This window comes from Rhinatrema bivittatum, chromosome 3 (genome assembly GCF_901001135.1).
Source record: "Rhinatrema bivittatum chromosome 3, aRhiBiv1.1, whole genome shotgun sequence".
In the NCBI taxonomy this organism is placed as follows: Eukaryota; Metazoa; Chordata; class Amphibia; order Gymnophiona; family Rhinatrematidae; genus Rhinatrema; species Rhinatrema bivittatum.
The window spans coordinates 55,879,315-55,893,215 of record NC_042617.1 but is presented as its reverse complement, the minus strand read 5'-3'; the positions used below and the strand labels follow the sequence as shown (position 1 = coordinate 55,893,215).

The window sequence follows — 13,901 nt, the reverse complement described above, 5'->3', positions numbered from 1 at the left end:
GCGCATGCGCCCATGGAGACCCTGGGAAGGGGCAGAAGCATGCTGGTGTTCAGGCTGCGTCAGAATCACATTAAGTACTAGGGCCCATTGGCGTGCAGCATCATCCCTGCTTTAGTAGCATTGGATCTATTTAATGTTTGGGTACTTGCTAGATACTTGTGACCTGGATTGGCCACTGTTGGAAACAGAATGCTGGGCTTGATGGATTATTGGTCTGACCCAGTATGAAAACTTCTTATGTTCTTAGATTGCTTACCTGTAGCATCACTGGCTCAGCTTAAGTTGTTAGTTTGGGACTTTAAATCTCTTAGGAAAGATGGTGTATTGTACCTAAAAATGCTATTACAAGAATATACTCCGACATATGCCTTGAACTCAGCCGAGAAGTCATTGTTACCCATCCCCCTCTTTTAAGGATTTTCGCTTATAAAATACCCATAAGAAGATGTTTGTTGTTGCAGTTCCTACCCTTCGCTTTTTTTTGAGAGAAGATTTGGAGATTTCTTAATTTAGGGAGAATTAAAAGACCTATTTATTTACCTTAAAATATCCTTCAGTTAGTCAGTGAATGGCATCTGGGCATTGTTGAAGGGCATCTGGTTCTTAGTAAGTGTGGCAACTGAATGGATGTTTTTGCTCAGATTGAAGGTTAGTTAGTTAGTTAATGTTATTAATTGAATGTCATTTTCAAAAGGCTTTTACACAGATAAAACTGGTTTTACATGCATAAATGCACTTTTGAAAACTGCTATGAAATATGCTACTTTTATGCATATAGGGATCGATTTTAAAAGGAGCGCACGCGCACATGGACGCACCAGTTTTATAACATGCGTGCACCGGCGCACACATGTTATAAAATCCTATGGCCATGCGCGCCGTATTTTAAAGTCTGTGCACGCATGTGTGGGCAGCCCGCAACTCACCCGCGAAGGAAGGGAATGTTAAAATTATGTGCGGAGAAGCAAACGGCCTTTTTTCCAGTTCCCTAAGCCCCTAACTAACCTTCCTCACCTTTCCCCTCTCCACCCGACCCCTAACCCCAACCTACCTACCCTATTTTTTTTGTTCTGTAACTAACCTGCTCTGATGAGCAGAAGTAAGTTATGCATGCCAGCCTGCTGCCAGTGCGCACTTTTCCAGGACCGTGTCAAATGGTGCTGTCCCAGCCCAGCCCCCGCCCCCTGGCTCGCCCCTTTGGAGAGGCCCGGTACTTCGGAGTGTAACGGGGGTTGCGCATGTGGCCAGACCTTCCAAAAATGCGTGCGGCATGCACAAGGCCCAGCCACACGCGTGACCCCCGTTATTTACGCATGTGGCCTTTTTAAAATCGAGCCAATAATTCCTTTGAAACTTACCTCCATAATTTATTTCGAAATGTGTTATGTTGTTATTTTTCTTTTAACTTTGTTTGTGTTTGTGTGAATATAGTATGACATAGTTTTTATGATGTTATATTTTAGTAGTTATCCACCTTTGAACTATTTTGCATAAAATTGAATATAAATGTTTTTAAATAAAACATGAAACTTCTCCCCCAAATACCTGTTTAAAAGAATAGTCTTTAACATTTTCTTTAATGTCTTAATAAATACTTTTGCTCTGAAATCATTTCAAAGACATGGCCCTGCCACAGGAAAAAGTTCTTTCATGTGTCTCTACAATACATATTTTCCAAGGAACGTGTATCAATGTATACCCATTAAATCTCAATGCTCTTGATGGCTGATACATTTTCAACAGAGCACTCACATATACTGGCACTTCAGCGCTTAAAGACGAATTTTAAAATTCCTATGCTCACCGAAGCTGGGAAATACACAAAGAAGTTGGGCTGGCGCACACCATAAGGATTTTAAAAAGCATGTGAGTACGTGCATATCTCCCAGTACGCGCACAAAATGTTTTACAAGGAAGAGGCGAGGCATGGGCGTGGTCTAGACGGGGCAAGGGCATTCCAGGAAATATGAATGAAACCAGCGCGTTAAGTATTTACCCCTACCAGCGTGTGCTGGGGACCCTATCTTTGAAACTTTACTTCTCCTATAGATGGCATGTAACTATTAAAAAAAACAAAAAAAACGAGGCTAGTTAGCAAGGTTTTAAGGGTTGGAGCTAAAAGAATATGTTGCAGACTGTCTAGCAAGTTAGCAATCTGTTGTAGACTTGCTAGGGAGCTAGCAATCTGTTACGCTCTCCTTCTCCAAAGGGGAGGAGCTAGCAATCTGTTATGCTCGCCTCTTCCAGAGGGGAGGAGTTAGTAATCTGCTGTCGCTCACTCCGCCAGGAGGGTGGAGTTGGCAAGCTGTTCTACTGTGCTCCTGAAAGGGGAAGGAGTAGCGATATGACATGACCTGCTCCTCCAGAGGGGAGGAATTAGCTATCTGTAGATCTGTTAGCGAACTGCTGTACATACTTCTGTAAGGAAAAGAAGTAGCAAGCTGTATCAATCTGCTAAGGAGTAGCAATCTGTTATGGATCAACTCTCCAAGGAGGAGGAGTTGGCAATAGGTATATAGTACTTCGCTATTAAGACAGCAATCTATCATGCCCCCCCTATGGAGTAGCAATCTGTATATATATATAAGCTGCTGGCAAATCTCAGAGAAAGAGGAGTAGCTGTCTATATAATACTTCCGTGAGCGGAGTCAGTGGTCTGTAGTGGTTGGCTCCCACAAGGTGACAATAGTGAAAGGAATGATCACTTGGAGGAAATGGTGAATCCCTGGGCCAATGGCAGATGACAGCACCCCCAGGAGGAGATCCTGAGAGGAACCACCGGCTAGGCTAGAATATGAGATAAACACAATAGTTTTTATTAGACTGGAAGCTGGACCACCAGAGGTGGCAGTAGTGAGTCGCTGTGTCCAGCAAGGCTGAAGTCCTTCTGATACTGGAATATAATCTCTGGGTCGCTGAGCTGTAGAGAAAGTCTAGAAGTAGTGAGTAGACAGTGTATACTGGATATAAGATGGTACACTCACAATAGTAGATGTCTGCAATGGTCTCTATGCCACAGAAAGTCTTCAGTACATTCAGGAACAGGAGCCATAGGCGAGCACTGGTTTCCACAAACAGTCTGTAATTAGAACTCACAATTGCTGTATATGAAATGGCTTCTAGAGTAGAAGAGAGTCTGTATAAGATTCTTGTAATCTTGCCAATGTAACTCTTGATCTCTATACCTGCGATAACGTCTTGGACGGAAGGGAGTCTACAGAGCAATAGGAATGTAGGCCCTCGTGGAGCGAGTACTGATTCCTATGTAATAGAATTCACTGTGTTCACGTCCGCGATCGCTTCCAGGCAATGAGGAGTCTTCCGAGTGTTCTGGCATTCTGAAATCAAGAAGAGAGAGCGGAGTCCCCGTGGAGCGGATACTCCTGGTAAGTGTGAAAAGGCCGAGCAGTGGGGACGGGTTCCCCGGCTGACTCGGATTGTTGTTGCAAGTATTGTGGACTGCCGAAGCAAGTCCCGTTGGAGTTCCATGCAAACTCGTTAGAGGTTAGCAAACAAAGACCTTTTAAAGTGCAAATGGATGATGTCACTACGGGGGGACGCCCCCGAGGTTCGCACCCTTGCTGGTACAAAGTCTGGAGCGCGCACCCTTACATCATCGGGAACATGGCGGATCCGTAGCATCAGGCCAGCCCGGGGGAACCGGGACTATGGAGGCGGAGAGAAGCCATGGCTGCACTGTCCGTCAGAGCCGAAGGGAATCGCATCCCAGGTAGAGAGGGTGGAGCGAGGGGTGAGAAGAGGCACGAACGCAACAGAATAAAAGGGAGGCTTATTAACTAGGAGGGGTTAGGAAGTCCTATCCTTTAACTGGGCGAACTGGGAACAGGGGAAACTGGAAATTGTGTCAGTGCTCGTATCTACCAGAATTCCCCAACTGAAGCAAAAGAGGCAGCATTTGTATGCACATATGCATGTTCATATAAAATTGTGCACATATATACACGCATACAGCCTATTTTATACCATGTGTGCATATACACGTGTATGTTATAAAATGGTCGCATCCATTAGTGCGAGCTGGCAGATGCGCATGCACAATGGTATGAAAGTTTGTTATGGCCCCGGGCCGTGCCCCGGTACCTCCACTCACCTCGGGCCGGCCCAGGCCGCTGGAGCGCCTCCCCGCTCGACTAGGCCCGATCCTGGCCTCTGCCGCGGTGCTCCCTCTGTGAGGGAGACCCTGTCGATCCAACGCGCTTGGCCCTGCCCCCTAGGCGCACGTGCGCTCGAGTGTTAAAGGGGCCAGCGCAGGAAGAAGCAAGGACAGCCCTCAGATGACTTCAGACGCTGCAGGGGTATTTAAACCCTGCAGCTTGGCTTCTTTCTTGGCCTTACAAGAAGGTTCACTCTCTGTTGAGAGCTACTAGTTGCTGCTTTCGTCTTCTGGCTTCCGACCCCGGCTTCTGACTACTGGCTTCTGACCTCGGCTTCTGACTACTGGCTTCTGACTACTGGCTTTCTCCCAGGAGGCCTCTCCTAAATCCAAGCGGCTCAGGTCCTCACAAGCTCCTCTCGGGGGGACCTCGGGCTTCCAGTGGTGAAGATCCATCCGGTCTCCTGTCCAGTGCTGCCTCCCAGCTTCGACATCCACTGTGGACCTTTCCACGGTGAGTCTTCATCTGTCCCAGCCAGCTCAAGGGTCCACGAATCCAACAAAGTTATCCTCTTAATGCTTTATAAACCAGCACAAAGATCTTAAACTTAATCCACCAAATGATAGGCAACCAATGGAGAGCCTGTAATACTGGCGTAATTCAGTCACTACCATCCCAGCCTGATGATAGAATCCACTGAAGCCTTTCTTTCTCTCTAGGTCCTCCCAAGGAAAGACTCTGCCATGGCAAAGAGAGAGAACACAAGAGCCAGGGAGGCTGGTGGGAAGGATGAGAAGGGAAGAACAAAAAATAAAAGATAAAGGTAAAAAAAAAAAAGGAAAACAAAATTGAGCAAAATAAGAAATATTAAACAAAAATTTGATAGCTACAAAAAAAGAACAAAAAAGAGTAGAATAATTGAAAACAATTTTGGGTCATAGAATCTTTAAAATAATTTTGTAGAAAAATTGGATCCTTGACAAATATATATATATATATATATATATATATATATATATATATAGATAGATAGATAGATAGATAGATAGATAGATAGATAATGTTATCCTGTTATAGAGGTACCTGAAAATTGATAACCCACAGATATATTTGTTAGGACTGACAATTTTACAGAGTAAAAGTACATTATTTATTGAATGCCTTGAAGAAGCTGCTACAACCTATTGTTTTACTCCGATGTTCTGTATTTTTAATTGGCTTAGTCCTGTTATTCATTTATTTCAAATGTAATCCTTTAATGCATTTATCTAATGCAGTCCTGTTAATTTATTCAAGTTTAGTCATTACTGATGTTATGTTATGAGTAAAGTCAATAGTGGACCCTTGGGCCGGCTGAGGTGGACAGCGTCCACAGGAGTTAATAAGCCGGGAGGCGGCACTCAGCTGGAGCGGACTGGTGGCGTCTTCACCCTGGAAACCCGAGACCCCCCCAGGAGGAGCCCGTAGGGGTCCGAGTCGCTGGGACTTAGGAGAATCGTGAAAGAGTCCAAGGTTCGAGGCTGGCAGAAGACAAAGGAGAATCGTGAAGAAGACCAAGGTTCGTGGCTGGCTGAAGACAAAGGAGAATCGTGAAGAAGACCAAGGTTCGTGGCTGGCTGAAGACAAAGGAGAATCGTGAAGAAGACCAAGGTTCGTGGCTGGCTGAAGACAAAGGAGAATCGTGAAGAAGACCAAGGTTCGTGGCTGGCTGAAGACAAAGGAGAATCAGGAACCGGAGCTGGAGTCAGGATATGTAGACAGCAAGTGGAGCCCAGAGCTGGAGCCAAGGCACAGCAGGACCAAACAGAACCTGACCTGGAAGCAAGGCACGGCTGGGACAAGCTGGAACCGGAGCTGGAAGCAAGGCACGGCTGGAACAAGCAGGAACCAGAGCTGGAAGCAAGGCACGGCTGGAACAAGCAGGAACCAGAGCTGGAAGCAAGGCACGGCTGGAACAAGCAGGAACCAGAGCTGGAAGCAAGGCACGGCTGGAACAAGCAGGAACCAGAGCTGGAAGCAAGGCACGGCTGGAACAAGCAGGAACCAGAGCTGAAAGCAACGCTGGGAAGCAACTAAGCACTCAGGAGAGCGACCTCGTTGCAAAGGCAAAGCAAGGAAGTCAGACAATGGTTTAAATAGCCAGCCAGCGTCTGACGTCAGGAACAGGGCGGTTCAGCACTTCCGGGTGCTGGACCTTTAAGAGCCCCCTGCTCACGCGCGCGCGTTGCCTGGCAGTGGGAGGAGTCAGAATCGTCCTTCGGCAGCGTCTCCACGTGGAGAGAGACGCTGCCATGCGGCCCTGCAGGCCCCAGGAGCAACGGATTGCAGCGAGACCGGGGGAGGCAGGAGAAAGGTAAGGACCCGGTCGCTAGCCTAGCGACCGGGACTGCAACAACTGAAGTCTCCTTCAAATGAGAAGGGTTGCTGCTATACCTATGGATCTCTAATCTTATTTTATTATTCTAATATGCTGGACCCTACCTTGGGTCAATTTCTTAGTCTAAAAGGTGGGTAATAAGTCCAAATAAATAAATATCAGAAACCACCGGGGGGGGGGGGGGTTCTTCTTCCCTATATGCCAGTCTGTACGAAAGCAGGATATTCCACACACATCCTGCTTTGTTCTATTACACCTAGCAAGCACAGTACAAGAATGTGAAGTGCTCCGTCTCATTCTACTGAGAGCTTGATAAATTTGCATAATAATTCCTCTGGTTTACAATGCATTTCCTGAAAAGCTAGCCAGGCATTTATCCACAAAAGACAAGAACTTATGAAAGATTAAATGCATTTAGCATACTTTCCAATGCAAGTACATTTTCTCGCACTAAGCTAGGTATGATAGCCATGAAAATAAGTTGGCAAAGGAGGATGCAAAATAATGTCTTATGAAGTTGGACCTTCCTATCAGAGAGGACATATTGACTTGCTCATGAGATAAAAGAAAGGTCATCCCTTTCCTCTAAATATCAAAAGAGAAAAATAACAGCAGGAATTCAGGACCAGAGAGTACCAACCTCATCCACATTCTCAAACGCATTGATGACATCATATGGCAGGCAGGAAAGCAGGTCAATCACAAACCAGGTCTTCAAGTAGTTCATGCGAATAAGTTTTGGGTCTGAAATCACCTCCCCAGCTGGTCCAACAAAAGTGGTATGAAAATTGAGCACAATGTCCACCAAGAAAATGACATCCACAATGCTGTCCACTACTAACCACGCAACATTGTTCTGTTTGGTTTTGAAAGAGACATTGTACGGAACCAATATGGCAGTGTAGAAAGTCAAAATTAGGATGACCCAATCCCATGTGGTCTTGAAAACACAATAATGTAAAATGATATGTGGTGGAGTCTTTGGTGCCTCTTGTTTGTACTGTGGAAGGATTTCGGAGCCCAGCTGTAGTACCTGCAGAAGACACAAACAAAGAAAAAGTTGGTTTTCCTCCTGTTTATTTTTACCAATAGTCATAAAAAAAAAACCTTGAAATCAACAAGTCTAGTAGCTTTGCATTTGTTTCCTGAAGTGGTTCAATACCTTTCTCCCATGCCACATAGGTGATACTTTCAGTTTTGGGCAAAAGTGAAAGGAGCTACGCTTTGGCAAAACTTGTATTTCGTTAAACCTGAGTCCATAATAGTTGTTCCCTTTGTTCTTTGCTCAATGCAATTGCCAGGATCACGTTTTACTAGTTACAACTCCTGCAAAATCAAACTGTGTTCTGTCTTTTTTCAAACCAGCAAACCCCCTGCAACAAACATTCCAGAAACAGAACCTTGTTTTTCAGAACAAATACGAGAATTTTTACAAATCTGGTACATAGTCACAAACTAGACTTGAACTGTATAACTGCAACAAAGCTAATGGTCTAGTCATCGCTTTCCAACCCTTTTCCCTTAGTATGGGGTGCTAAGGGCCTCTAGCTGATGAGTCTGCTTCATCCTGGCTGTCCGGATCCCCTACATGGTTTATCTCCGGTTCTTCCCCGCAGCAGATTTTATAAAAGTTAACAATACAATGCTAGCGCAACCAGTTTTAGCCTCAAATCTATAGTGCATTAATGTTGTGCTGTATCTTCTCTTCTGCATTAAACAGCTTTCTCTTCTATGAACCTTTTCGAAAAAAAAAATCCCATGTTGTTCCATATAAAACATTTCTGCCAACAAGGGAGGCCATCAGAAGTTTCTATTTCTGAAAATACGCAGCAAACGCACCACACTATATAGCATTTTTCTCAGTCGGCAGAGAAAATTAGAAAATATCAAAAAAGGGTAACAATAGGACCAAAATGAATGTTATTTGTCACTATATGTAGAAGGTTAAAAGTAAAGTAACACAGAGACAAAATATTTTTTTCAGTTTAAAAAGATTAGTTTTCTATTTTTATTCAGTTATATTTTTCTTGTATGAGGGTTTACTTTGCTTTATTCCACGCTTTTAATCTTATTAGTATGAACGATGGTGTAACGGTCCTTTGGGTGCGTTACCAGTAGCACAGTACAGTGTAGGTTAGAGAGAGGGAGACGACATTCTGTTTAGCTTCCCCTCCCTCTGAGGGTGCTGGAACAGCCGTCCCTTTTGTAAGGGATTAAAAGCAGTTCGCTCTCTCCTGAACAGAGTAGTTGTTGAGTTGCGAGGAAGCTCTGGAGATGTTTCCTTCTTTAATTTTTGGGGGCCTACCCTTGGACTTAGCTACTTCTTGCCTGCAGTCCCTGGGCAACGTCAAAGGGAGCATCCCTTTAAGACCTCTAACTGGCTGGGGTTGTTCTGGGGTTATTTTTGAGATTTTGAAAGAATTTGAGACTCCTGGGTGTTGCTTGGGGTGAAGGCACAGGGAGCCCTCTCCCTGGAGGGCCTAGGATAGGGAAGACCTGCCCCACTGTGACCTTCCAAGGAAGCACAGGAATGGTGATGACCCGCTGCCGTGCCTTCTGGTGTTATGAAATAAGTTTTGGGACAAGAGACATTTCGGGTTAGAAGATCTGGAAGGAAGAGTTTTGCTGCCCCTGCTTTTCTATCCCTTTCCAACCTTGGGATTCGCAAAAAGTGAGTGAAATCGAAGACTGAGCAGAACGGTACTAAAATAAAGTTTGAGTTACATCTGAGGACTGAGTTAGAGTCTTCACCCCTGGGAGAGAGATATTTGGGAGTCTGTGCAAAGTCTGTGAAATAGATTTTTGGCCAGCTGGAAGGGGTTTTTCCATCCCAAAAAGGACACCCCCCCTGCCCACCCTGGGAACCTCATTAATTCAGGACCTGGATGGTGCGTTCTTCCCTTGCCCGTGGACCAAGATAAAGAGACCCTTGCACATATAGAGAAAAACCAAGAACTGTAACTGCCTCCTTTAGAAACCAAACGAATTGATTTGAATTGTGCCATTATTTCACCTGATTACCCATCGGTAAAGAATTTTGGATATGAAAAATAAAGTTTCCAGGGTATTTTTCTTGCACCCACAGCTTCCACAGGGGTGAGGAAAAAGTGTACCTTTCCCAGAGAAAAGAAAGCACAATCACACCTGTCACATCTGGGCCTTGAAAGGATTGTTTTCCTTTTCCCCCTTATACGAAGAATCCAGACCCCTAGAAATGGGGACAGTAACAGAGCTAACCAGGAGTGGTTCCAGCTCTGAAGAGACATGAACATATCGGTGACTTTTAAAAGCCCAGTGTGCACCAAAGCTGGGGGATATGTGAGTACGTCCAGCCAGCGTGTGCTGCACAGATTTTGAAAGGCGCCCATGTACATGTGTCATTCCCAGTATGTGCATAAGTGAGAGAGCCCAAAAAAGGGCGGGGCAAGGACAGGACAAGGGCGTTCCAGGACTTTAAAATGAAATGTGCAAGTAAGTATTTACTGCCGCGTTATTTTACTACTGCTACGGGTGGCGTGTAAGTAATAAAATATTCTAGGCCACTCAGTGAGGTTTTACGGTTTGATGCTAACAGGGTAAAAGGGAGGTTTTTTAGCTAGGGGAGTTGGGAAGTCCTATCTCATACCTGGCAAAACTGGGAACGAATTGGGATAACTCGTAATTGTGTCAGCATGCATGTCTAACATCTAACATAAGAAATTGCCATGCTGGGTCAGACCAAGGGTCCATCAAGCCCAGCATCCTGTTTCCAACAGAGGCCAAACCAGGCCACAAGAACCTGGCAATTACCCAATCACTAAGAAGATCCCATGCTACTGATGCAATTAATAGTGGTGGCTATTCCCTAAATAAACTTGATTAATAGCCGTTAATGGACTTCTCCTCCAAGAACTTATCCAAACCTTTTTTGAACCCAGCTACACTAACTGCACTAACCACATCCTCTGGCAACAAATTCCAGAGCTTTATTGTGCGTTGAGTGAAAAAGAATTTTCTCCGATTAGTCTTAAATGTGCTACTTGCTAACTTCATGGAATGCCCCCTAGTCCTTCTTTCGAAAGTGTAAATAACTGATTCACATCTACTTGTTCAAGACCTCTCATGATCTTAAAGACCTCTATCATATCCCCCTCAGCCGTCTCTTCTCCAAGCTGAACAGCCCTAACCTCTTACGCCGTAGAATCGGCATTTGCGCGCACAAGCACGTGTCCATATAAAATTGTGTGCACATATATACGTGTTAGGCCTATTTTATACAATATGCACATCTACGCATGCATGTTATAAAATGGACACGTCCTTTAGCGCAAGCTGGCACGCCGGTATCACAACTGCCGTCATATTGGACACATGCAAAAATAATTCAATACATTCCTGATTCAATCATCTTTAAAAAATACAAAAAAGTATATAAAGGGCCTGATTTTAAAAAGCATTTACATGCGTAAAACTGGGTTTTCCATGTGTAAATGTACTTTACTCGAGTAAATGGACTTTTGAAAATTGCTACAGTCTATGCCATTGAATTGTCCATAGGATTTACCCATATATGTGCACTTTACTTGAGTAAATGGCTTTTGAAAATTGCTACTATACTATGTTACATTTACGTGCATAACTCCTTTGAAAATTACCCCCAAAGTGAGAGAACATCTCACATTTATCAATACAGTGAATTATGAATATATGAAAGATGCACGAATGGACAGTAGCCAGAGTTCAAGCCTTGGCAGTAGGCGCTATTGCTCTCAGGTTTCAAACTGATGCAAACTGAATCCTTTTTCAGTCGAGCACTTTTCAAAAAATTCTCTAATTCAGACATTTGCATTTAGCCACCTCCAGCAGTTTTGGCCTCCAGGGGCAAGAAGAAGGCCGGGCCTGCTTAAACTTTCAATTAATGGGCTCCTTTACACTTCTGCTCCTGACCGTAAATGTTTATTCGCCACACCTAGATATATGGATTTTATTTACCTCCAAGGGTTCTCTACCCTGAATACATTTCCTCTGGCTCAGAGCTGGAGTAAATCCAATTAGCTTCCCTTTTGACCTCATTAATTCCTATGGGATGAAAAACTTTTTCTTTTCTTTTCCTTCCATTGAAAATCTTGGGAGTGGCTCATGCAACACTATGTCATTTTATTCTATCTGATTTCATCTGAATGCAATCTGAAAAATGCCTCAGGAAAAAGTTGCTGCAAAGTCCCTTTTGAGCAGAGATGAGCAAACTACGGCCCCCAGGAGGTTGCTATCCAGCTCATAGCAGTGAGATATGTCCAACCTACTGCAACAAAAGCAGGTCAGTTTAAGGCAGAAGTGACATCAGCAGCCAGAAGTAATCTTGCCTCTTTTTGTGTTCTTTCGGGCTTTGTTGGAACAATTCTTGACTGAACATCTGGGGAATGTCCCCTTCCTCCTTGGAACTCACTGATCTCTCCTTCCTGGCCTAGCCCTTAATGTGGCCCTTGGACCCAAAAGATTGACCACTTCTGCTCTGGAGCCATTTCTCACTACTTTTAAAGAGATAGTACCTCGATGACCAAAACATCTATGCCAATATTGATCTAAGAGGGCCAGTTGAAACTCATCCCATACTCATTTGTTACAATTAACAGCATCTTCTATAAAAGGGGTTGGTGCTTTCTCTTCTACTTATTTTAACTAAGAGGGTCATGTATCATTTTGCATTATTTTCTGCATCACACGCTAGTATGCAAATTTCACATTTGCTATGCAAGTGGGAGGAGACAATGGGAATGAGGAGCTCCTAGTATCAAATGCGATAGAGTAATGCAGGTTTTAACACCTGAAATAACTACACCTCATGCCGGTTTGGGGAGAGAAAGCGAGAGAGAGAGAGAAAAAGAAAAAACCTCTGTAGAGGCTCACATATAAGTTAACTATAGCACTGTAAGAGGGGGAACTAGTAACTCGGAGTGAGGTTTGAGGCAGGTGGGGTAGGTTCGGGGGGGCAGTTTTACATGCACAGTCATAGGTACAAACAGCACAGGTGCCATCAGTGAAGATTTTATGTGATTTGGAGTGATGAAAGGTCAAAGAAGAGTAGATTTGTACAATTTACTCTCTACCTAGTTTGATGGCAGTAGGTAGAGAGTACATCAAGCAAAGTAGAGAGAACATTGTACAAATCTACTCTTCTTTTACCTTTCATCACTCCAAATGACAATAAATCTTTACTGATGGCAACTGTGCTGTTCGTACTTATGACTGTGCATGTAAAACTGCCCCCCAAAACCGCACCCCACAAGCTTTACCCCGAGTTCTTAATGCCTGCTCTTACAGTGGTATAAACAGTTAAGGGTCAATTTTCAAAACCACGCGCATGCATCTGTTGTTTCCGTCAGTCTCAGACGGCTTCAACCTCTGTGCCTCACCTTTCTTTCTGCTCTCCCGGCTAACCTTGGGAAGATGGCCACCGCCGCATCTGCTTGCTGCTCTCTCCAGTGTCCCCGGAACAACAATGGCAAGGCTATCCGCCATGTTTCTCCTGAGGGCCTCCTAGGGTGCGCGCGCGCATGCCACCCACGTCTTTATCCACGTCATGGCGGGAACCACGGGGGCATCCTCCTCGAGTGACATCACGCCATCCGGGTATTTAGCCTGCCCTTCATTTGCTAACAAATCGAGTTAGCAAGGATTGGATTTGCCTCTTGTCTGAGCTACTCTGCCGCTTCCGTGCTGCCGCTGGAAGCTCTCTCTGCCCTTCGGGGTATTTCATCTAACCTGGGTACCCACTCCTCGGGGGCTCTTTGCTTTCTTTCTTTGCCTATCTGGGATACCAGGTACTCGCTCCTAGAGGGCCTGCTCTCCCTGCCATTGATGCCTGTAATCCAAATACTTCTGCCTGCTGGAATCTACATCTATACAGCTACCAACTTAGTGAGTAATCTAACCTTTACCAGTCTGTCTCATCTACAGCTCTGCACTGGGAACCTGCAATAGGAGCTCCCTATACCACCGTGTGCTGCTAACATCTATCATTGGGAGACAGGTCCCCTCTGCTGAGGGTCCCTGGACTGCTACTACTGGATCGCCTCACTACTGCCACCTCTGGTGGTATCATCCAGCTGTATAATAAAAGACAAATCTCTGTGTTTGCGAGTCTCGAGTCTAACCTAGTACTGTGGTTCTTCATGGGGCTCCTCCCCGTGAGAGTGGTCATCACCACAGTACCCAAGAATCTACTCCAACACCTCAAAACCATAACAGATTGCTAACTCCATGGATTTGGCTCAGCTCACCGCATTGCAGGCCATTCCAGGCCTGGCCCAGCAAATTTCCGAATAACAGAACTCGCTGGATAACTTGACTACTGCCTTTAACCAGTTCCACGCACAGATGAATACATCGACCACCGCAGGTAAAGAAGTTACACCGCCAGCAGTGACTGT

The 13,901-nt window shown here is 44.8% G+C and overlaps 1 protein-coding gene across 1 annotated transcript in view; it reads right to left on the bottom strand.

The window, feature by feature from the left end:
• KCNH1 (potassium voltage-gated channel subfamily H member 1) overlaps nt 1-13,901 on the bottom strand; it is a 734,951-nt gene that overhangs the window by 547,435 nt on the left and 173,615 nt on the right. The window contains exon 6 of the mRNA XM_029593284.1: nt 7,129-7,525. Coding sequence (XP_029449144.1) covers nt 7,129-7,525 — 397 coding nt within the window. The remainder of the gene's footprint in view (nt 1-7,128; nt 7,526-13,901) is intronic.